The sequence below is a fragment of the Ipomoea triloba genome, chromosome 6, assembly GCF_003576645.1.
Source record: "Ipomoea triloba cultivar NCNSP0323 chromosome 6, ASM357664v1".
NCBI classification, from domain to species: Eukaryota; Viridiplantae; Streptophyta; class Magnoliopsida; order Solanales; family Convolvulaceae; genus Ipomoea; species Ipomoea triloba.
This window is the reverse complement of record NC_044921.1, coordinates 15,922,793-15,945,034: the sequence shown is the minus strand read 5'-3', so window position 1 is coordinate 15,945,034 and position 22,242 is coordinate 15,922,793. Positions and strand designations below refer to the sequence as shown.

General features: G+C 35.5%; 2 protein-coding genes across 4 annotated transcripts; one reads left to right on the top strand and one right to left on the bottom strand.

Moving 5' to 3' along the window:
* Positions 1 to 2,904: 2,904 nt before the first annotated feature.
* LOC116022498 lies at positions 2,905 to 11,103 on the bottom strand. Of its 3 annotated transcripts, none has more exons than XM_031263224.1 (13): positions 10,921 to 11,103; positions 10,430 to 10,704; positions 10,114 to 10,243; positions 9,929 to 10,031; positions 7,757 to 7,880; positions 7,302 to 7,367; positions 6,265 to 6,303; positions 6,052 to 6,132; positions 5,884 to 5,931; positions 4,686 to 4,736; positions 4,463 to 4,531; positions 3,717 to 3,962; positions 3,223 to 3,474 (listed from the first exon to the last, which is right to left on the bottom strand). In XM_031263224.1, the coding sequence occupies exons 2-13, from the start codon at positions 10,583 to 10,585 to the stop codon at positions 3,223 to 3,225; spliced, it is 1,365 nt and encodes a 454-aa protein (XP_031119084.1). In that variant the 5' UTR covers positions 10,586 to 10,704; positions 10,921 to 11,103. The 3 variants fall into 3 exon arrangements, with proteins under 3 accessions (XP_031119086.1, XP_031119084.1, XP_031119085.1); XM_031263225.1 differs by having other exon boundaries at positions 10,430 to 10,682; XM_031263226.1 differs by lacking the exon at positions 10,921 to 11,103 and having other exon boundaries at positions 2,905 to 3,474; positions 10,430 to 10,585.
* Positions 11,104 to 17,901: 6,798 nt separating this feature from the next.
* LOC116022365 (endoglucanase 25-like) lies at positions 17,902 to 21,804 on the top strand. The gene is made up of 6 exons (XM_031263059.1): positions 17,902 to 18,463; positions 19,091 to 19,401; positions 19,536 to 19,997; positions 20,154 to 20,289; positions 20,393 to 20,565; positions 21,075 to 21,804. The coding sequence occupies exons 1-6, from the start codon at positions 18,085 to 18,087 to the stop codon at positions 21,474 to 21,476; spliced, it is 1,863 nt and encodes a 620-aa protein (XP_031118919.1). The 5' UTR covers positions 17,902 to 18,084; the 3' UTR covers positions 21,477 to 21,804.
* Positions 21,805 to 22,242: the final 438 nt, after the last annotated feature.

Here is a 22,242-nt window from a genome sequence, read left to right as displayed (position 1 = left end):
CCACACGTTCACATGCTAATTAATTAGTTTTCAATTCACACATTTGCAGTCCAACTTAGACCATTTTCTTAACAGAGTAATACTATATGTACTTTTAGTTTTTATTCCATTTTTTAATTCTTGCATATATGGCATGAACTAGTTCATAAATATAGTAAAAGCTACCAATTTATATTTTTTTTTAGTTCTCTTTTATTAATAAAATCATGATACGTGAGTATGTGACTATATTTGGCAAGATTTGTTAGAGCATTCTTAATGCATAGTTCGGCTTTTTGAGGCCAAGTGAATTAAAAAATAAATAAATAAATAATTCAGGTTGGTGACTTTCCTTACGCACTCCGCTAGCGCACTAATTTTCCTCTCTTTTTAGAGGTTTGAAACCTATGCAAAAATTCAACTTAACATTAGAACCATTTTTTTTTTCTATATCTCCTCTCCAACAAAGCAACATCATCAATATTGATTTTTTTTTGTCAAATTCTTTTGCGAAATAGGAGAAAGGAGGAGGAGGAGAAGAGTGAAAAAAAAAACAATTCTCTTTTTTCTCTCTCTTATCTTCTCTCCCCCCTACCTATTAAAAAAAATCTCTCCTAAAACTTATTAGGGTTGCTTTAAGTCCACATGTCACATAATTTTTCCTCTAAATAAGCAAAAAATTCAATAAAATTCTTGATTGGACATGCTAGTCAAACAAAAAACATTACCCATTAATATATGTGTTTTGTTTGTTAAAGACTTGTCTACTAAGTAGTCAACCATCAGTACGTCCATCAATATTATGCATGCAATGCCAATGCCTGTGTCTATGACATGACATGTATTACCTTTGCAAGTTGGCAGCACGCCAACCCTGCCCCCACAAATGATAAACCCAATTATTAAGTTTCTAAGGTAAAAATATTCAAAAAGAATATATTCTTAACAGAGAATATGAAAACCAATTTATATTATTATAAACAAGTCTAGTCTCCTGGCGTCACGCACGGTTATTCGCGTTAAAGGGTGACGTATCTGGTCTCTCCCTCAGTCTCTCGCTCCGGATTAGCGTTGGAGTGACGCATACGGTATAGCCTCGTCTTTTCATTCGTTTCACATTTTATAGGGCAATTTTTTTGCTAAATGTATAGGGTCTTTCTCTCCGTCCGTTTAAGGGTCCGGGGTCCATTCATGTTCGCTCCAAGAGGCACAGGAGCTTGCCGAGGGGGAATTGTCACTTATAGGAATTGAACCCGGATTCTCCCGAAATTCCTCCCCACAAAGAGAGCTCACTTGCCACTTGAGCTACCCCACTGGGTTATTTTATAGGGCACTTTGAACATTCACAACAGTGATTATTTTAGAATTATTGGTACAGTACATGCCTATAGTTGGAGGAGAGACACTAAGAAAGAGAAGAAAAATAACCTCCTACAAAATTAAGTTATTGGTACAGTAATTCCATACCAAAAAAATAATGGCTTGTTGCGCCCTGATAGTCTGTTTTTAAATTTTTTTTTTAATTAGATTTGTTTAATTTTTTTCCTCACTTCCCATTTTCTCTTTCATAATTACACTTACAAAAACATTTCAAAAACTGCAACAACAAAAAAAAAAAAAAAGGAATGGGTGTATAAAGACTAAAATGTCATTGTATAATTAATAATAATATAATAATCATAAGAAAAATATAATGGTAATTTATCATGGAATTACAATTTCACAAAGTGTGAAATTGCAATTCATAAAGGGACCTACGAATTGTAATTTCATGGTTGGAGGGAATTCAATGGAATTACATTTCCTTCCAACCAAATCATGAAATTGCAATTCCATGGAATTTTGTAAGAATAGAATTGCAATTTCATCCTACCAAACACTCATTAGGGTTACATAATGGTTATTAGACTATCATCATCCTAACAAGTGAATCACTTTCAAGATGATGTGAAGGTAATGTAAAATTTTTATTTTTTGTTTTTTGTTTTATTTTATTAGCTTATGTGGCTTGCAAGCTTGCTATAATAGCAAATTTGCAATTGACTTTTATTTTTTATTATTATATTTATAATATAAAATGCAAGTTTGACCACTTTTGAATGTGTGAGAGTATTGTAGGAATGTAGAGAAATTAATAAAGAATTTACAATTTTGATGATTTGAAAGTGAGAGAGTATTGCAGGGATAAGGATATTTAGTGTCGAAATCAAGAGCATTAATATGGAGATAATACAACAACATCCTGATTATGCCATCTGATATTGATGTAAATCTATCCCTTTGTCTAATTGATGACTTTAAAAAAATCAAATTAAAACTTATATTGGATTACATGTTATTTTTGACAAATCATATCTTACATTTTAAAGCTTATCTTGCAAGATAGATTTTGATATGGGTTTAATTTTAGTACGGAGTAATTTTTTTAAATATACTACATATTTATTTTTATTAGACTCATTACAATGAACATGTATCAAGAATCTATCATTCTAAATAAACATTGATCTACAATATAAGTATTTGTAATTTTTGTTACTGGGGCGTTTGGGTGAAATGAGGTAATTCAGAAGAAATGAAATGCAATTTCATGAAAATTATTTATATTAAATGTAACAATAACTTTTATTATTCAAATTTTTTTTTTAAATAAAAAAATTACTATTGTCAACAACATATATAAATGGCTATGTGATGTGAATGTACTCATTTTCCCATACTTTTCTCTTATCGTTAATTGGAATGATTTTTGGACTTAATGTAATAATGATACATGCAGCAGAAGCATTACTATACAATGAAATAATAACACATCATAAGAAACAAATATACGAAGTCTAGATTGACAATATTTATAGTATGAACCAGGTCCACCTTGCAAGGTGGACCTGGTTCACAGAATAGTTTTTCATACACCATTACGCATTGTAGAAAATGCCCAATATAGGTTGGCATAATTTCAAGGTCCAAGAGAAACTGATGAGAAAGAGAATTAAAATGTCATAATTTACAGCAATAGAGAAATTATGCTATGCTATGCTACCTCCCTTTGATGCAATTCCAATCATTTACAACAAAGCATACACTATCTAAGCATTTACTTCAAACATCATGTTCCTTTCTACCCACTAGCCTCGAAAAAACAAGACAATACCACTAATTGTACAAAGGGAACCTTGAGAATACAATGCTAGTTGCACAAGCATACTCTTCCAAGTTCAAGAACTGGAAATAACATTAATATCAGCGATGAGTGGCTGGTCGGGGCTTTGGTGGTAGGTATAAAGAATCGCCGCACTCGATTGGAGTATGCATAAGTGGATTCCATCTGTCAAACACCAGTCGGCCACCCCTGCCAATTCGTCCACGCAAATTTAATGAGCGTCCTAGTATGCCATTGGCCATTGATGAATCTGTTGGTGGCTTAATGCCTGCAGCTGCCAGTTTCTCGGGATCCAGAGGTTTTGTGAACAGCAGAACTGGCTCATTAGGATCCTGCATTTACCATGTTATCAGAAATGGCAGTTCCATAATATGGTTGGTTATCTAACACAATGTCTGAAATGGCGAAACCTTAATTCCATATCCCCTATTCAACATCTGGTTACCTATATGTATATATATCCCATACTAAAGTAAAACCAAAAAGGCGAAATTTTTTCCATGCATGACTATACTCAGGGAGGTGCCAGAAGGGAAATGGAAAGGAGCAAGTTAAAAGAGGAGCAAGCAAGCACCAATTTTTGGAGCCATCCATATGGGGTCTGGCGTCGTTTGAAGTCCCGTCTTACGTTTCCAGTGGAAACTGCCACCATCTTTGAGTCTGTGAAAGGCATAGATTGTACCATAGAAGGCCGAGCATATGGACGGCCAACAGCAACATCATCCGAGTCAACAAACTCATCCTCACTTGAACCAACCTTGCTTTGAAAGGAATGAAATCCTGGTAGGGCGAAGCTATCTTCAAGAAGCTCAGTTTCATTCTGTATACAACAATCAATTAGTAAACTATTCAAAAGCCAGTTGTATCAATGGATCATTTACTCAGAAGAAATTCTCACATTGAGACAAATAAAATCTCCAACTAGTGAGACGCAAAGGAATGTATTATTGTACAAATCCAGCATCAGATCATGCCACAAACTTCTAGAATTTTAGATATAGCTAGTCTATTTTCAAGGTGACAGGAATAGTGATGATACGTTGTGGGCAGAGTTTCCTACTAACAATATATTTAAATGCACGCATCAAGAAGAAACTAATTGAACTTTCTGATACAAGAAACTTTTCACTGCCAGCTAAATGCTCTACTTAATGCACTGGAAATGATAGTCAAGCCAAGAAAACAAACCACTTACCCTTAATAAGCATAAATGGGATTGAATTCATTTCTCAATGATCATATTATACAGTTTACCTTCATTTCATGCTGTAAATGTAAAACAGGAATAATGTAGAAAACCAGATGAAGCCTCCACCATACCTTATGTTTCATTTGAAGTCTCTGAAGGCTAATTTCACTCTCCATAACTTCTCTCTTTTTCTCTTCTCTCTGCACACAAATCACATAAAATGTTTAAGCACAGCTACTGGACGTAGACATATATTTAAACAAAACTGAGACATTTTCCCTTTCTTTGGGTTTAAGTTAAATTGTAACACAATTTATCTGAGATTTCTCTTTCTAACAATTAAGAAAAACTTACCTTGACGAGAGCCTCAAGAATGGTCTTTGCTTGTTCAAGGTTGCGTCTAACCTGAAGATGGAAGTAGTGTATTCATTAATTTCAAATAGTAAATATAACAATTGAGGCAAGGTAATAGTTATGCATAACCATGTAAAATATTATAGCTCTACATTAATTGGTGACTATGCCAATACTGTTTGAAAACTTCCATTGAAACCCCCAACCAGCCTATAATACCAAAGAAAATACATGGCAGAAATTTGGTACATGGGAGAATGAAGACTTGCCAAGAGTCTCTAATATTACACCAACCACCAGTTGTTAGCCACCTTAGGAACACCATCCAAGATCTGAAGCAATACTGACAATTGGCAGGAACACCTCAATCTCTTACTCTCACCTTAATGCAACACAAGTTCGTTTTATTTCATCTAAGGATCAAATAGTGGAAATACTCACCAAAGCGTGTTGTCTCTCACCTCACAGCTACGTGCCATTTGTGGTGGGAATTTTTAAGGAATCTATGTAATATACTTAACTATTACTTGTATAACTAATAGTTACTGGTTTAGTGGTTTGGGTTTAAGTCATATAGCTTTAGTCTCCTGTTTGTATACTACATAAATTGCATATCTATATAAGATGATAAGGCATGTTCCTTGTACAATAATACATGCAATTCATATATATAACGCCAAACTTCTGTCTCTTAGAGTTCTCATTCCACCATACATTATTGGCAAAGCTATAGCAACAAATTCAAAGTTTCCCACCAATAAAATATGTTCAACTAAAATTCCAAAAAAGATTTTTTCATCTCCTAATAACACAAACATCCACAAAGAAAGGCATCAACAGTGGGATTGACAATTATAAATGATAACCAGTATCATTAGTTGGGCATAAAACTCGAGGTTGAATTAGATAACATTTGTAGGAGTTGAAATGCAGGCAAGCAACATGACTAGGTGAATGATACTTGGAAGGGTTGTTTGCTTGTGAAGGATATTATCATGCAGAAACAACATAAATGAAGAGTGTCTGGAGTTTGACCAAGTGCAGTTTGAGGCATCAAATGAACAATCATGCAGTGAAGGGAAGGGCCACAACAACAGAATAAACATTCTCGGTTTTTATATTGACTAAGAAGTAATATCAAGTGAAAGAAGGAAGACCAAAATCACAAACTGATAGCTTAAATTGTCCATAAGCTCACCTGGCGAAGCTTTTCAAATGATTGAACATTGTTTTCCCTCCTTTGCATCTGGGGAAAGTAAGCAAAATACAAACACCATCAGTACAACAGTAAAGCCTCAGAATTTTAAAATAAAACAACAGAAAACTCACAACAAAGAAATAAGACAATGCCATTCCAGTCACATACCCTTCTTGTGTGGAGTCTGTGAGCCTTTTCCCTAGGCCTAAATACATTATATGGGTTGGTATCATTAACAGGTGGAGGTGGCTGCAAAAATAGTTTTCAGTAGACAATCAGATTTGGTTAAAGAAAAAATTCAAGTAAAAAAAGGAAGCCTAATAATATGACTATATGAACTGTAACAACTATTTAATAGCTAATATTGGGTTCATCAATGACCTGTAAGCGCCGAAGAATGGGCTTCTGCCAATGTTCCCGCTGATGGACAACAAAATGGAAAAAGCCAAAAAAAGGAGATTAATGCATTAGAATTCATCTTTCAAAATGGATATTAAAAAAGAAAATAGAAACAAATCTTAACACGGATTTTATGAACTCTGAGCAGAAATATAACTTCTATATCATCTACACACTAAGCACTAGCCCATATTGAGAATGATGAGAAAACAAATAGATTGTCACAAAATAATGGAAATGAAAAAGAATCATAACACTGATTTTATGCTCTCTATTAGCAGAAATATAACTTCAATATCATCTACTTGTCAAGTACAGGTACATTTTGAGAATGATGAGAAAACAAATAGATCGTCACATAATGATAGAAATTAAAAAGTAAAATGGAAAAGAATACTACAACAATTTTATGAACTCTTTGAGCACATACATAACTTCCATTTCATCTACTCATCAAGAACTACTCCATCCCAACATAAACAACTTTTTTACAAGCTTCTAAAGGAACAGACTGAACTACTGAAGTGGGTGCACAACCCATTATATACATTCAAAGAAACTGCTCTACAAAACTATATATCATCCCCACCTAAAACTGGACATTTTTATATCCGAAAAGAAAGACCCTGTCACCCAAACTTGTTCACATGAAAGGATAAAAATAAAATAAATGAGTTAAAGAAAAACAAATAACTTCAAAAGAAAAAAGCCCAGACACTTCAAAATCCATGAAGAATTTCAAAGCAATCTACTTGTAAATCAATTCAATGCACAGCTGATTTCTTTAAACAGCTCACTGTGCACCAGCTTGGTGCTTCCTTTTTGTTAAAAAGATAGAAAAAATGTTCAAACCTGCATAATCGATAGAAATTTGATGGGGATAGGAGATGTTTGCTAGCAGACGTAGCAGTTATCTTTTCAGTGAATTATATAAAAATAATAATGATAATAAAAAACCTATACAGTATGAAATATAAAATTCATTGGATTATGAAACTCTAATGCCACAGAATTCATACCTTTTCTTTCCAGTAGCTATATATAGACTGAAAAACTCCATATGTTGTGGAAATAGATTGCAAAGCCTAGCATTAAAATAAACAAAGACAAACTATAAGATCGCTTACAAATAAGTTTCCTTTCAGAATCATTAAGAAAAATGAAAATTAATTGGCAAGGGTGAACAGCTAATGCTAAGCAGGTTTCTAGAGACTAAGATGGAAACAGTTAAGCAACAGTCTAGAGACTGTACTGACAAAAGGAATGCCAAAAAAAAAAAAAAAAAAAAAAAAAAAAAAAAAAAGTTAACTGAGAAGTATTTCCAGCAAGTACGTCCAAACTGGATAAGTTAACCAACAAACAAGTATTTCTTAAGTATATCAAGTTGCAGATTAGTCTTAAAGCTAATTTAAAAAGGGTGATTTCGCATTTACTAGATACAACTAAACTGGATATCAACAAATAAGATTTTCACCTCAATGGCAGCATCAAAACTGAGAAGCACGGGGATATGTGATACAAGAGTTGGTGTAATTACTCCTGCTCTTTCCCGAGCCTTGTGATCTAAAACTTCCAATTTATACAGGATTATCTCAAGTCTGAATCCAGAAATAAGTGACATTAGGGTAAGTTTTGGAAGAAACTACAGATACCCAAAGCAACAGTATTCAAATTAAAGGGAATACACATACAGAAATAGGAAAAGAAAATACACAAAACAACCGAATTGTGAATATGAAAACAATAGAATTTATTTGTGGCAAGGCATACAAGGCTGTCAAAACACTTTATCAGAAACACATCCATTATTGGTTTGTGGCAAGATATAGGTCCAGTAAAGAGGAACTACTCACTAAATCAAAGACGAAATCAAAAGGTCACATGACAGTTGACTAACAGGATAGTCAAGGCAGTATCCCCTAATATAAGGGTGTCTGGAAACTAGGAAAATGTCTTCTGGAAAATGAGTCAGTTTCAAGAAAACATTTCAATTTCTAGTGTTCAGATGCATTCTAGAACACTGTCTTGGTGTGTTTGGTTCATTTTCCGAAAAATGAGCAGAATTGTATAATTAAACATTTTAATTGCTTTGTACTTTTGTTTAAAAATATAACAACATTTATAAAAATAATGCTAATACAATATTACTAATTAGTATAATCCAATAACAACTAAACTAAGCAGTACAAGCCATTTCTAAGTTTCAAACAGTATGTATATGATTTCAATCCTCATTCAATTTCTCTCAGATCTTCTTCAATTTCAGTAATCATTGTCGGCCGGAGTTTAAAGATCAAACCAGTCTTCTTCTTCTTCTCGGCCTGGTTGGATGCAGAGAGACACATAACTCTTTCGCCACCGCCTTCCTTTTCCTGCTCGGCAAAGCTTCTACATATTTGGGTCTCAGCAAATGCGAACTCAGCCAGTCACATCCACCTGCGCACCGGCTTCAGGAAGAACTCCTCCGCTTCTTCCTCCAAGCACTAGCCGATTTTGGGCACATGGTGACAGGCTGAAACTGATGAGTGACGGCGATGGTGAGACTTGAAGTAACTGTCAGGATAGAGTGAGAGACGGCAGGTGTATTGTGCAGTGTAGATGACCGGAGGAGATTGGAAAATGACTTCCCTCGAAAAAGAGGAGAAGTCATTTTCCAGAAAAACAAGGGTATTTTGCTTTGGCCAGGAAGATTATTTCCTTTGACTCTAATTTTCCATATGTTACCAAACACTGGAAACCCGGAAAACGGGTTTCCAAACACACCCTAATACACAATTCACGGAATTAACCAAAATCCAAAATCAGCAAGATCTGCCCCCATAAAAATACATGATCATAACAGTGAGGAGCCACATTAAATTGAGTGAGGCCCCCTCAACCTTTGAAAAATCTTCAAGACAGCCATAAAGTAGATAGGCATTTCCAGTTGCACCCATAACTAAAAGTTATGATGCCCATTAAAAATAAAGAATGTAGTAATAAAATGTTGGATAGAGAAGTTTAAGATTCTGGTATAACAGTAACCCATAACCATATGTCCTGGCTCTAATTCTCGTCAAATGCTTAATGTTAGTTGGAACAACTGAACAAGGGTCAAGGGGAAGAGCTCCAGCATCTAAAAGTTCAGGCATTAAGAATCACCTTGATAGAATTATTGAACTGTGATAATATTGACAAGTATGATATTGAAATTCTATACGATGTCTAGGCGGCTCATTTGTTAGGATTGCCACAAGTAGGGTAGTATTCAGTTTGTAGGCTCAACATTATATCAGGGTTCTTAATTCTCAAACAAGATAATGTCTCCTATTATCAATACCAATGCCTATAGTATGGGCTCACCAGTTCATGACAAAACCCAACTATTTATAATTGTACTTGGGATGGTCAGATGGCATACATCTTCCTTTCCCATCCTGCATGTAGGACCCCATCTATATGATATGTTTTAGTATCATGCCAGATATTGAGTTAGCCTTTACAAACAGAGGCAAAGGAGCAGTATTAAGAACAGATGAAAGCTACAATAGCATTGTGATATGGGATCAAAGAATAACATTATTCACAAGTGAACTACAATAGCAACAAGTGTAACAGGAGCTCAATAGATGAACATAAGACATCAAGGACTCAAGGAGATTATTACTTTTCAGCAGGAAGGATCTTCCTTTCTTTATTGAACTCATGAAGCCAATCTTCATCTTCATTGTCAAGATCATACTCCACAAACTCTCCAATTTCAGCCCGAGCTATAATTATTTTAAAATAATTCATTAAATTGCTAGTAACTGAGAATGCTTATAATTTTCAAGCTGTGTGTAATCTACAAACCTCCCCTTGCATGTATATATGATGTTGGCTGAGTGAAAGTGCGAGAATAGTCTCTTTCATATGTATCTACAATTACATACTCTGGAGTAGGAATTTCAGAAGCCAATTTCTTGGCAGAAACTTGCTGCACCTAAGGCACAAAAACTATTTCAGCAGTCAGTTCAACCACACATAGACACATTTATCTTTGGCCAGTACTTTGTCCATTCTTGTAAATGAAAATGCTAAACAAAAGCAAAACCCATACATATACTACAACGTATAACACAAGACAAAATTGGACTTGCAAAACTAATTTTCAGTGAAGGGAATCCACCTCCGGGTCTGGAGCTTCAGCTGCAAGCCGGAGAAATTGGGAGTTGCGGGTATTGGTAGGTGTGTCGATATCATCCTCGAAATCCTTTACAGATTTTACAATGGGCAGCTTCTTGTTAAAGTCAAGGGGACGGGGTCTAATTGATAGTCTACTCATTTTAAGCTCACCCTGAGCTCAGCTCAGCTCATCTCCAATACAAATATAAACCTAACTTCCCTTCTCTCTCAATCTCTGCCACTGGCCACTCTTCAGGCTGCAGAAAAAAGCACCTAACACTGAAAGCAGAGGAAAAACAGCAGAGTCCAGATAAAAAAGAATGAGAAAATAATTATAAACGAATGTTGAACAGCATAATTCGAGTCGAGGACATAGAACCACGCAAAGGCCAAGCCTAGCAAGGACGAGTCGACTCGCACGAGCCAACCCGGGCTGCTGAAGAACGAAGGGGGTAATATGGGAAGATTGAGGAGGGATTTTGGATGGAGGATAACCTTTGGCCTTAAGGGGCTTCAACAATTTCCGTCCAGTGGTTGGTGTTAGAGCAGAACAGGTCGGTTTTAGGCGCGGAATGGAAGTTAGGGTTTTCGCCGGAAAGAAGAGAGGGGGAGGTGCCGCCGTGAAAATTTGAGACTTCGGGGAGGAGGGAAGGCGGGTAATGTAATATTGGGCTTCAACAATTTAAGTATCTATTTAAAAAAAAAATTTATAAATAGAATAAGTAAACAGTATGATAAATGAACCAATAGTTATACGGTTATACCGTGGACCCGTATCCATTTATGTAATAATGAATGTTCACAATTTACATAGTGGATGTTCACAATTTGAATTATAAACATTCAGTATGTAAATTGTTTTTTAATTTGAAAACTCAATATGTAAATTATAAACATTCAATTATAAATTATAAACAATCAGTAAGTAAATTGTATATTTTGAACACAACTTCACTGTACAAGGTGGACGCGTATTCACATAATAATTTGTCCTAATTCGCCTGATCGGATCCAATTATGTATTTCAAAAATGTTATGGTCTCCAAGTGGAGTTAATTTTAGCAATGGTCCTCCGACTATGTTGATTTTCCAAAATTAGTCTCCGACTTATAATTTAGACAATTTAAGTCCCTTACTTTCAAATTCTTTCCAATGTTGGTCCTTTAGTCAAATTTTGGTTAAGTTGAAGTCAAATAAATGGGTAAAAATTGTCCGTTCACATATATAGTATATTATTACTCGTATTTCTCCTATCATATACGCTATATATATGAATATAATATTAGTCGAAGAGACTTCGAATGAGATTATATTCATATATACAACGTATAGGACAGGAGAAATACGAATAATAATACACTAAACGTGTGAACGGACAATTTTACCCTTCATTTGACCTCAACTTAACCAAAATTTGACGAAAGGACCAACATTTGAAAGAATTTGAAAGTCAAGGGACCTAAATTGTCCAAATTAAAAGTTGGAGACTAATTTTGAAAATCAACATAGTCGGAGGACCATTGCTGGAATTAACTCTCTCCAATTGATACCTAAATCAATAAAATTGGAATATTTTTAAGATTAGATACTATAATTTGATATATTTGTCACATGATACAAATATTTTTATTTTTTCTATTAAATTTTCAAGCTTTTGGATATAATTGACAAAAATAATAATAATAATAAAGGTTTGTGTTTTTTCATCAAACTAGTATAGTATCCATGCGATGCACGGGAAAAAATTTATTGAATTTATTGTCCAATTGTATGCAATAATAATAATTTAATTTATTATATTTAGAGAATATAAAATAAAAATATAAAAATTAGATTGAAATTGTGAATGGAACCAAAATATATATATATACGCCAATGGTAAACAATAAATACTCAAATAGAACTTATATTATTAATAAAAACAAACTTTTCCAAAATTACAAATTATTAAAAAATTCATGATATACAACATTAGTGGTTGATGTAGAAGTTGTCCTTGAGTCATTGGCAATCAATATTTTAAGACCATCTGGATTGTTAATCCGAGATGCAGCGACGGCTACAACTGGCCATGAACAAAAACAAATTTCTTTAGTAATAATCCTACATGTGACAATGTTTTACCCTGAATTTTGTTAATAGTCATTGCATATGATAACATCAATTGAAATTGTTTTTGTTGAAACTTGAATGACAACCTTGGATCGGATGGTGACATGGACATTCGTGGAATCAAAATTTTTGATCCTTTGTTAGCACCAGTCATTATCTCAGCCTCAATGATACGGTATGCTAACTAAGTGATTATTAGTCTAGTACCATTGCACAAACCAATACTATGGTCAATATTTCTCATCAACATAACCGGTGAACCAATTTTCAAAGTCAATGTATGGTTTGGTAAACCTGAAACTCTAATCCCGTTCAAGAATTCAGGGGTGTGTACATCACCAAGTATGCCATTATTTGCATCGGCTCTGCACACCGTGTCACAACTAAAATATGTTACACTCTCAAAAGTATGCAGCGCACTCATGTATTCATTTACTGAGTTGACGACATTTATTTTGAAAATCAATTTCTCATTCACCTAATATTTGCTTTTAGCTGTACAATATATCAATTTCTTCGTATTGCTACGAAAAGCCCGAATATACATTTACCTTATCCAAATCATAAGTGGACCATACATATATATATGTACCACAAAATAGCCTCTTGAAATACCATTTTATGTTATTTTTCCCAAAAATTTATCCACTTTGTTTAGTGAGACATCTAATTATTTTATAGAGTAAATTGCACTTTTGGTCCTGTGACTATTAGGGTCTTATTAATTTGAGTACGCGACTTTTAAAACTAACAAATTAGTCCATTAACTATGCTTTTTTTAACAGATTTGGTTCTCCGGGCTAAATCACCGGTCAAATTTGGCCGAAAAATCATAACCCAATTTTAATTATTTATAAGTGAGGGCATAAAGGTCATTTTACAAGGTGGTCTTCTTCTTCCTTGCCAAGCTCGCCGGCGATGCTAGAATTTCCAACGCTTCCCCTATTCTCGGCCGACCAGTAGCAGCCTCAGCAGCACGGTGGAGTCCTCCAGCGGACCTCGCCCGCCCTCCGATCGTAATAAACAACCGCCGCCGCCGCGTCTCAAGGTTTCGGTTCCTCCGCTACCAGACGATTGCCACAGCGATTGCGATTCGTCATCATCCGTGGTGGACGATCAGGACCAAACCACGTCGTCATTCTTCCCCAAACAGCCCCTCTCCTTCGATCTCAACCTGCCTCCTCCTCCTTTGGACGAATTCGTCGCCGACGAGTTAAAGGTCACCGCCCTGCACCTTTGATTCTATTGACGGTGATGTTATCCCTAATTTATCTTACATTCTTGATGATGATGATGAAAAATGACCTCCGCCGCACCACCACCGCCACCGCCGCCGCCATTTCCACTTAATCCATCATTTCCTCCACCTCCAACTGCAAAGGAAGCTGCAGAGCCAGAGACACTCCGCACCTCCCATCGAACAGGCTGTAAGTCCCCCGATTTCAAGCTATTTCTCAACGAAATCGATCCGAACCGGCTCGGATCCCCTCCGTTTCTGAGCTGCGCGCGAGCAATCCAACTCAGCAGCACAATCTGACTTGCCCGATTTGTAGCGAAACGGCGCCAGAAGTGACAAACCGACAGCACAGAGTTCGAGTTCACGGATTTGGATAGCGCTACCAGAGACATTGTTGCCGGCGCCGCGAGCAATGTTGACTCCATTGTCGAGCGAGTAATGAGCTCAGAGAAGAAGAAACTCGGTATGTATATGAGTGTGGTAGGTGCGCATTTGTGGTTGTGGCTGAAGACTGGCTATAATATGTTGATTTTGGGAAATAATATTTACAATATAAAATGACCATTATGCCCTCACTAAATTGTCACCGGAGAGGGTTACAATTTTCCGGCCTAATTTGGCCTCTGATTTGGCCGGAAGGACCAAATTCGTTAAAAAAAGCATAGTTAAAGGATCAATTCGTTACTTTTAAAAGTCAAGTGTTGAAATTAATAGAGGTGCTATAGTCAGAGGACCAAAAGTGCAATTTACTCTTATTTTATATAACATATATGAGATGGAAATGGAGTCACAATTAAGTTGAATTTTACATGGGATATACATATTTTGTGGCGGATATTTGTATCCAACAATGGCATATGTCAATCTTTTGAATGAAGTAATCTTCAACTTAACCCGATTAATTACTTTTTTTAAACATATACTTTTAATTAATGGCGCCAATTATATTGAAATTGTAAGGACTTGAATGAAATAATAATCTTTTAACTTAATCTGACTCATTACCATTCTCAAAACATATAAATTTGATGGATGATGCTAATTACGTTGAAGTTGTGAAGACTTTAATAATAATAATTGATAGGACCAATTAGTTCTAGATCTCATTCTGCATTTGTATGTATGAATGTGTATGAACATTGTTTGAAGCATGGAGAGAAGATGACAGAAAATGGCTTCAAAGAGCCTTCTTTATTTAGTGTTTATAGAGAGAGAGTGTGTGTATAGAGGGAAGAGAGAGCCAAAAATCCCTTCACTTGAGAGTCTAATGGCCTTTATATAGGCATAAGATATTTGACTACTTAACTTTAACCCGACCACACGACTCTAACTCGCATCTGGACTGATCTATGATCGTATTGTATAGTACATCATATGCCCGGGGTATATTTCCTATCAACAACAACAACAACAATAATAATAATAATAAGAGTTAATTCAATTTTTTATCCTAAATTTATAGGTGGAAGTTCAATTTTAGTAACATCCGCATTTGATTCTAGTATTATTGTAGTATGACCATTTTTGTCATCTGTTAATAAAATCATTTAAATGACGTTAAATACAAATACATTTTCATATTTTTTTTTACAAAGTGGGTTGACCTGATATATATATATATATATATATATATATATATATATATATATATATATATATATATATAATCTCTATTGAAGACCTAAATACCTTTGTATATAAGGAAATTTAAACAATTTTGTTGATACATGACAAAAAATAATCATGCCATAATAATACTAGACTAAAACAGAATGTTTTTAAAAAGTAGATGACACCAATAAATATTACTAAAAATGGAATTTAACTCTAATAATAATTAAAAGTTCTTAGCTTGTAAGTTTAATTTGACAAGAAAATTTAAATATTAAATTTAAATGCTAACTTGTGATTTTTAGAAAATATAAATTTTTTTCTATAATTACAAACAAAAAAGAAATCTCCAATCAATTATTTCTTCCTTTTCCCTCAAATAATTTATACATAATCCAAACTAGTACGAAAAGAAAAGAAAGTAATTATCACAAGAAAGCATAGAAAGTAGTTATCACAAGAAAGCTTACTCCCAATTGAGAGGCTAATGGGTTGGAATAAGTCAATCTTTGTACATTACTCTAATTGCACCACAAAATGTGTGCCTACTAGTGCGTTACTCACCTTTCCAACTATACAAATTTGGATGTTTCAATGATCAAGAAAACATTATTATTATTATTATTATTATTATTATTATTATTAAAAAGAAATGCTTTTTTACCCTGTTAAATTTTTTCTCTATTTTTTTCTAATGTGACTTTCATTCATTGACGGTTCATGAATTAGATGACTCACACTAGTTAAGAGCAACATCATTTGTTTAGATTTGTAGTACACTAGTTAAGAGCAACATCATTTGTTTAGATTTGTAGTGAGTTTTTACAATAACGACAAGGAAAGATAGTGAAAAAGAAAAAAAAAAAAAGATGGCTAACAGTTTACGCACCCAAATAGTGCATGCACTACATGCGCCATCTGGGCATGGCACAGTGATGAGCATGCGCAATTTGCGTGTTGTTTCTCTCATATTGCTCAAGCCATGGAGTCCACAAAAAATTAAAATTACAGGAAAAAAAAACTTGAAACAAATCCTCCTCTCTATTTATTCAAAAATCACAACCAACTTTTTTCATATGAAAAAATCATTAAAAATCAATAAATGGGTTGCTCTAATAGAAAATTTAGTTGTTTAATCAAACATGACATGTAGGAGAGAAAGCTTGGAGAATAAATATGGAGAATATGAGTATATAGCATTATTGTTGTTATTATTATTATTATTATTATTATTATTATTATTATTATTGAATAAAACTTACTTTATAACTCCAAAACACGGAATCATTATAATTAGTATTGCCGACAATCAATTTCACTATGATCCACTTCTTCTCACTGTTAACATATTGACCCTCTTTTGTTTAAATATTACACTCATGACCCCTGGGATGCTGAAACATCTTAGGAGGCATTTGGCTTGAATATATGAATCCAAATTTATGTTTAAATTAAAATAAATTATTCAATACTCAAATTAATTTTAATAAAAGTAACATTTCCATTTGATAGTAAATTAAAATCAAAATTTTAAAATTTCAATTTTTTTTAAAGTTATGACAAAAATAAATGATTTTTCACAACAATGTAAGAGCAACCTTATTTATTGAGATTTTTTGTGGGTTTTTAGGTTGTCATTTGTCAAGTAGGAGAGATAAGAGAAGGAAATGCGAGAAAAAGAAAAGGAAGATAAATAAAACAAAGTTTGACAAATGAAAGAAAAAAATAAAATAAAAATGAAGTTTGATGCGCCCAACTTGATGCATGGTGTGCACGCACCCTGCTGGACGCTTATGTACACCTCACACACATTAGGAGAATTTTTTTTATGGAGATAAGAACCCAATCTCTTCTTCTAAATATTCTCTCTCATCTTTCTCTCTCCTCCACATATGCATTAAAACTTGGAAATATCACATTTGTTAAAACTTGTGAATTTTAGTTGGTTTTTACAGACTAAAAAATCAAATGTGAGTTTTTAACTCAGTTCTTATATTGTGGACCGCAGTCCACAATGCATTGTGGACCACGATCCACGATATAATTTGCGTTTTTAACTAGTGTGGGAAGGGTTATTATTATTATTATTTTTTTTTATTTTTTTTGTGGTCTCCATTGCTGATAAAATCAAAGGAGAATAACATAGGTAGGTGCATGTTTCACGCACCTGCCGGCTGCCGCGCGCCTAGCTGGTGCGTGGAATGCATGCACCACTAGGAGCATAAATATGCAATGTTTAATTTTTATTTTTTTCTTTTGAGCGGCGTTTTTTTTTTTTTATTTTCTTTACTCCCTCTCTCCTCCTAACTCTCTTTTTTACATGGAATGATAAAACCCAAAAAAAAAAAAAAAAACTAGTACTAGATAAAGCACATTGGGGCTCAGTTAGAAATAGTGAAAATCTCAAGGATCCATTTGAAATTATCCCAATCATTAATAATCAAATACTAATTAAATTAATACCCTGAAACGACAATAATGCTGGAAACAATCCAACTATCGAAGTAAATAATTGGCACCGACAGGCGTCTCCCCCTGCTACTACTATAGTCCACATCAGTCTCCCTTCTTGCACATAAAGCTCCCAACTTTAAGCTCCAAGAACCACAGATCAAGCATCCCCAGATCCACATTTATCATCTTCATTCAATTTCTCAATCGCACTTTATTCTTCCATTTTCGGAGCTGAGCAATCCGAAATGAGTATGTACGGTAGGGACCCGTGGGGCGGCCCGCTGGAGATCCACGCCAACGATTCCGCCACCGACGACGACCGGAGCCGGAACCTGCAGGACTTGGACCGGGCGGCGCTGTCGAGGTCGCTGGACGAGACGCAGCAGAGCTGGCTGCTGGGCCCCACGGAGCAGAAGAAGAAGAGGTATGTTGATCTGGGCTGCATAATTGTCAGCCGGAAGGTCTTCAAGTGGACTGTCGGCAGCGTCCTCGCCGCCGCCGTTTTGGTCGGATTGATTGTCCTGATCGTCAAGACGGTGCCTCGCCACCGACGCCCCAATCCGCCGCCGGATAATTACACGCTTGCCCTCCACAAGGCCCTCATGTTCTTCAATGCTCAGCGCTGTAAGTGTGCCCTAACTATACTCAATCAATTTCATAAATAACTAAACAAATATATATATATATTTATTTATCTCCGTGTATGTATGTGTGTATACACTATACTTGCCTCTTTGAGTGATTGATTTGTTAATTCAGTTAGTTGATTTGAATTACTGACTTATAGAGTTATAGTTGGATGTTAGGGTGTACCTTTCTGGCTTTAAATTAAAGTTTTGATTGATCCTTAATAGGAAATTTTCAATTTTGTTTGTTTTATTTTCTGTATTCCAAATGAGTGGAAACAGGATCGAACCCGGTGTTGGGTCATTGCCGAAAAAGATTGAGAAAGTAACAGATACTACTCGTAAAGAAATTAAAATAAAAACAATTTTTGTATTGTGTTTATTATAATGATATATATATATGGTAACTTCAATTTGGTAAGCATGATTTGACTAAAAGATTAGTATTTCCTTATGTTGTTATGATTATGATATCATGGGCCTGGCTGTCATTTTTTTTTTAATGCAACTTGTACCAAGGGGAAATGAAAAGCTCATCTTCATTGCTATTTTCATCTAATCAGCTGGTCTTTTTATATTAGTCAATTTTTGGATTCATTCTAATTCCTGGTATTGGTGTTTGCAGCTGGAAAACTACCGAAGCACAATAATGTGTCGTGGAGGGGTAATTCATGTATGCGGGATGGCAAGTCTGACGATGCGACGATATTTAAGGATTTGGTTGGTGGCTATTATGACGCAGGAGACGCAATCAAGTTTAATTTCCCGCAATCTTTTGCCCTTACCATGTTGAGTTGGAGTGTGATTGAATACAGTGCAAAATATGAAGCTGCGGGAGAGCTGAACCATGTGAAAGATATAATTAAGTGGGGGACTGATTACCTCCTCAAGACCTTCAATTCCTCTGCTGATACTATTGATCGGGTTGTTGCCCAGGTAAGTCCTATTCGGTTTGGCCAATGCATTTATACGGATTATACCAATCAGACCTGAATTACAAAGATCCAAACAGTGCGAAAGTACTTGAACTGAGCAATCTCACCGAAGGATTTTGTATGTTTTTCTGCTAGGTTGGATCGGGGGTTACTGCAGATGGAAGCACAACTCCTAACGATCACTATTGTTGGATGCGTCCCGAGGACATTGACTATGACCGGCCTGTGTTTGAATGCCACAGTTGCTCTGATCTTGCTGCCGAGATGGCTGCTGCACTCGCATCTGCATCCATTGTGTTTAAGGACAACAAAGCCTATTCACAGAAGCTTGTCCATGGCGCTCGAACTCTCTTTAAGTTTTCTAGGGATCAGCGCGGGAGATACAGTGCCGGTGGTACTGAAGCTGCAATTTTCTATAATTCCACTAATTATTACGATGAGTTTGTCTGGGGTGCAACGTGGCTGTATTACGCCACCGGAAATTCTTCCTATCTTCAGCTTGCCACAACTCCGGGTATAGCTAAACACGCAGGGGCTTTCTGGGGAGGCAAATATTATGGTGTGATGAGCTGGGATAGCAAGCTTCCTGGAGCTCAAGTAAGTAGATAAGTCCCGCCCCGTCCCCTTAAATCCTGCTTCCATTAAAACGATCTTTAGTGAAGTATGAAATGATTTTGTAATCATTTAAAGCTATTCCTTATGTGATTGTCATTTTGTTCTCCACTGAAGCAATGTTCTTAAATGTGTTCTTAGGTGCTTCTGAGCCGTTTGAGATTATTTTTGAGCCCGGGATATCCTTATGAAGAAATCTTGAGTACATTCCATAACCAGACTAGCATAGTCATGTGCTCCTACTTGCCATTATTCACATCTTTTAACTTCACAAAAGGTAATTAATTTTACAATTTTTTTTCCTAATGTGTTGATAAATTACTGTTTGTTCAATCTAAATTTTGGATGCATATAACTTTAAAATTTGTGGGGTGTTGCAGGAGGCTTGATACAGCTGAACTATGGAGCACCTCAGCCTCTTCAGTATGTAGCCAATGCAGCGTTTTTGGCCGCCTTGTTTAGTGATTATCTAGCAGCTGCTGATGCTCCTGGATGGTATTGTGGACCCAATTTCTACTCGGTTGATGTCCTGCGTAATTTTGCTGAATCACAGGTAAAATGTTCCTTCCCAAATTCCCGTCTTTCATCCCAATTGGCCGTTGTTATACCATAGACCAAGGTGGGGTGTTATACCATGGACCAGCCGACCAGGGTCCACCTTGCATTGTCGACCCTAGTCCAAAACAACATTCATATGTACTTGCAGTTAACATATTATATATCTACAATTAACATATTATGTGTTTGCAGTTATTAAATTATGTACCTGTAGTTTAACATATTATGTAGTTTCATTTTATTTATATGTGCATAATTTGTTAGCTGGAGGTACATAATAATTAAGTGTTGGTACATAATTTGTTACCTTTTGTTTGAGTTCTCTTTTCTTTCACACAACCCCTCATGGACTTGGTACTATGGCCTTATTAACTTCAAAACATAATTTAAATGGGAAATGGTTAAAAGAGGACAAAAAAGTATTATGTTCTATGTAAATAAAGAGTCCTGATAGCTCAATTTGTTTAAGCTGTTACTCAGAATCACACTTGTTTGACTTCTCAGATTGACTACATTCTTGGCAAAAACCCGAGAAAGATGAGTTATGTTGTGGGCTTTGGCAATCACTATCCAAAACACGTCCACCATCGCGGTGCATCAATCCCTAAAAACAAGGTCAGGTACAACTGCAAAGGAGGATGGAAATGGAGGGATTCCAAGAAGCCAAATCCAAACATCCTTGTCGGAGCCATGGTTGCCGGTCCAGATGTGCACGATGGTTTCCACGATGTCCGCACCAACTACAACTACACAGAGCCGACGCTTGCTGGCAATGCCGGACTGGTGGCCGCCCTCGTTGCTCTATCGGGCGAAAGGAGCACTAGAATTGACAAAAACACAATATTTTCCGCAGTGCCTCCTATGTTCCCCACCCCGCCGCCCCCTCCGGCCCCTTGGAAACCTTGATCGCCAAGGGTTACACTTCCATTTTTTTTTTCCATGTGTGACTATAGGTTGATCTGATCATGGCCGCGTTGCAACATCACGAAGAAGATCTTATAGACAAAGACGATGACACCCGGCGTGGATTCTTGGCTCAACTTCAACTTGAAAGAGGGGAGACTCCTGAAGGAATGCAGAGTGTGTTATTTGTTTGTGTGAATGTGTCATGTCCAGAGTATATATGTAATGTTATAACAAATTTAGTGATGTATTCTTTAAAATTTGATAAGGGACTTTGAACAACAAAGTTTTGAATTTGTTTTAGAATAAATTCTTACAATTTGCATGTCCACCAAGTTTGTGTCCCAAAATTAAATATACATTGAGGGTAGGGGGGCAATTCACATATGCCCCGGGCTCGGGTACCCAATCTTACTCGACTCTTTAGGTTAGCAATCATTGTTGTGTGAATTATATTATTAAATAATGTACATTTAGATATAAATAATGTACTTCAAGTATATTAAAAATGTACAGTATATTATTTTATATAGGAATAAGGTAAAAATTGACTATTAAATATAACTTGAAAATGCAATTAGGTCACTGAACTAAAAAAATACAATTAGACTGTTAGATAAATAAGGGAGTGTTAGAGGGTTGAGGGAGCAGTTAGATCTTTCCTCTTTACCTTGTTTTCTTCTTTTTGAATTGTGTGGTAGTAGTTTGTTTTCTGTGTATATAAATAGGTAGGAACTCTGTACAATGAAGAGATGAAATACACTGATAG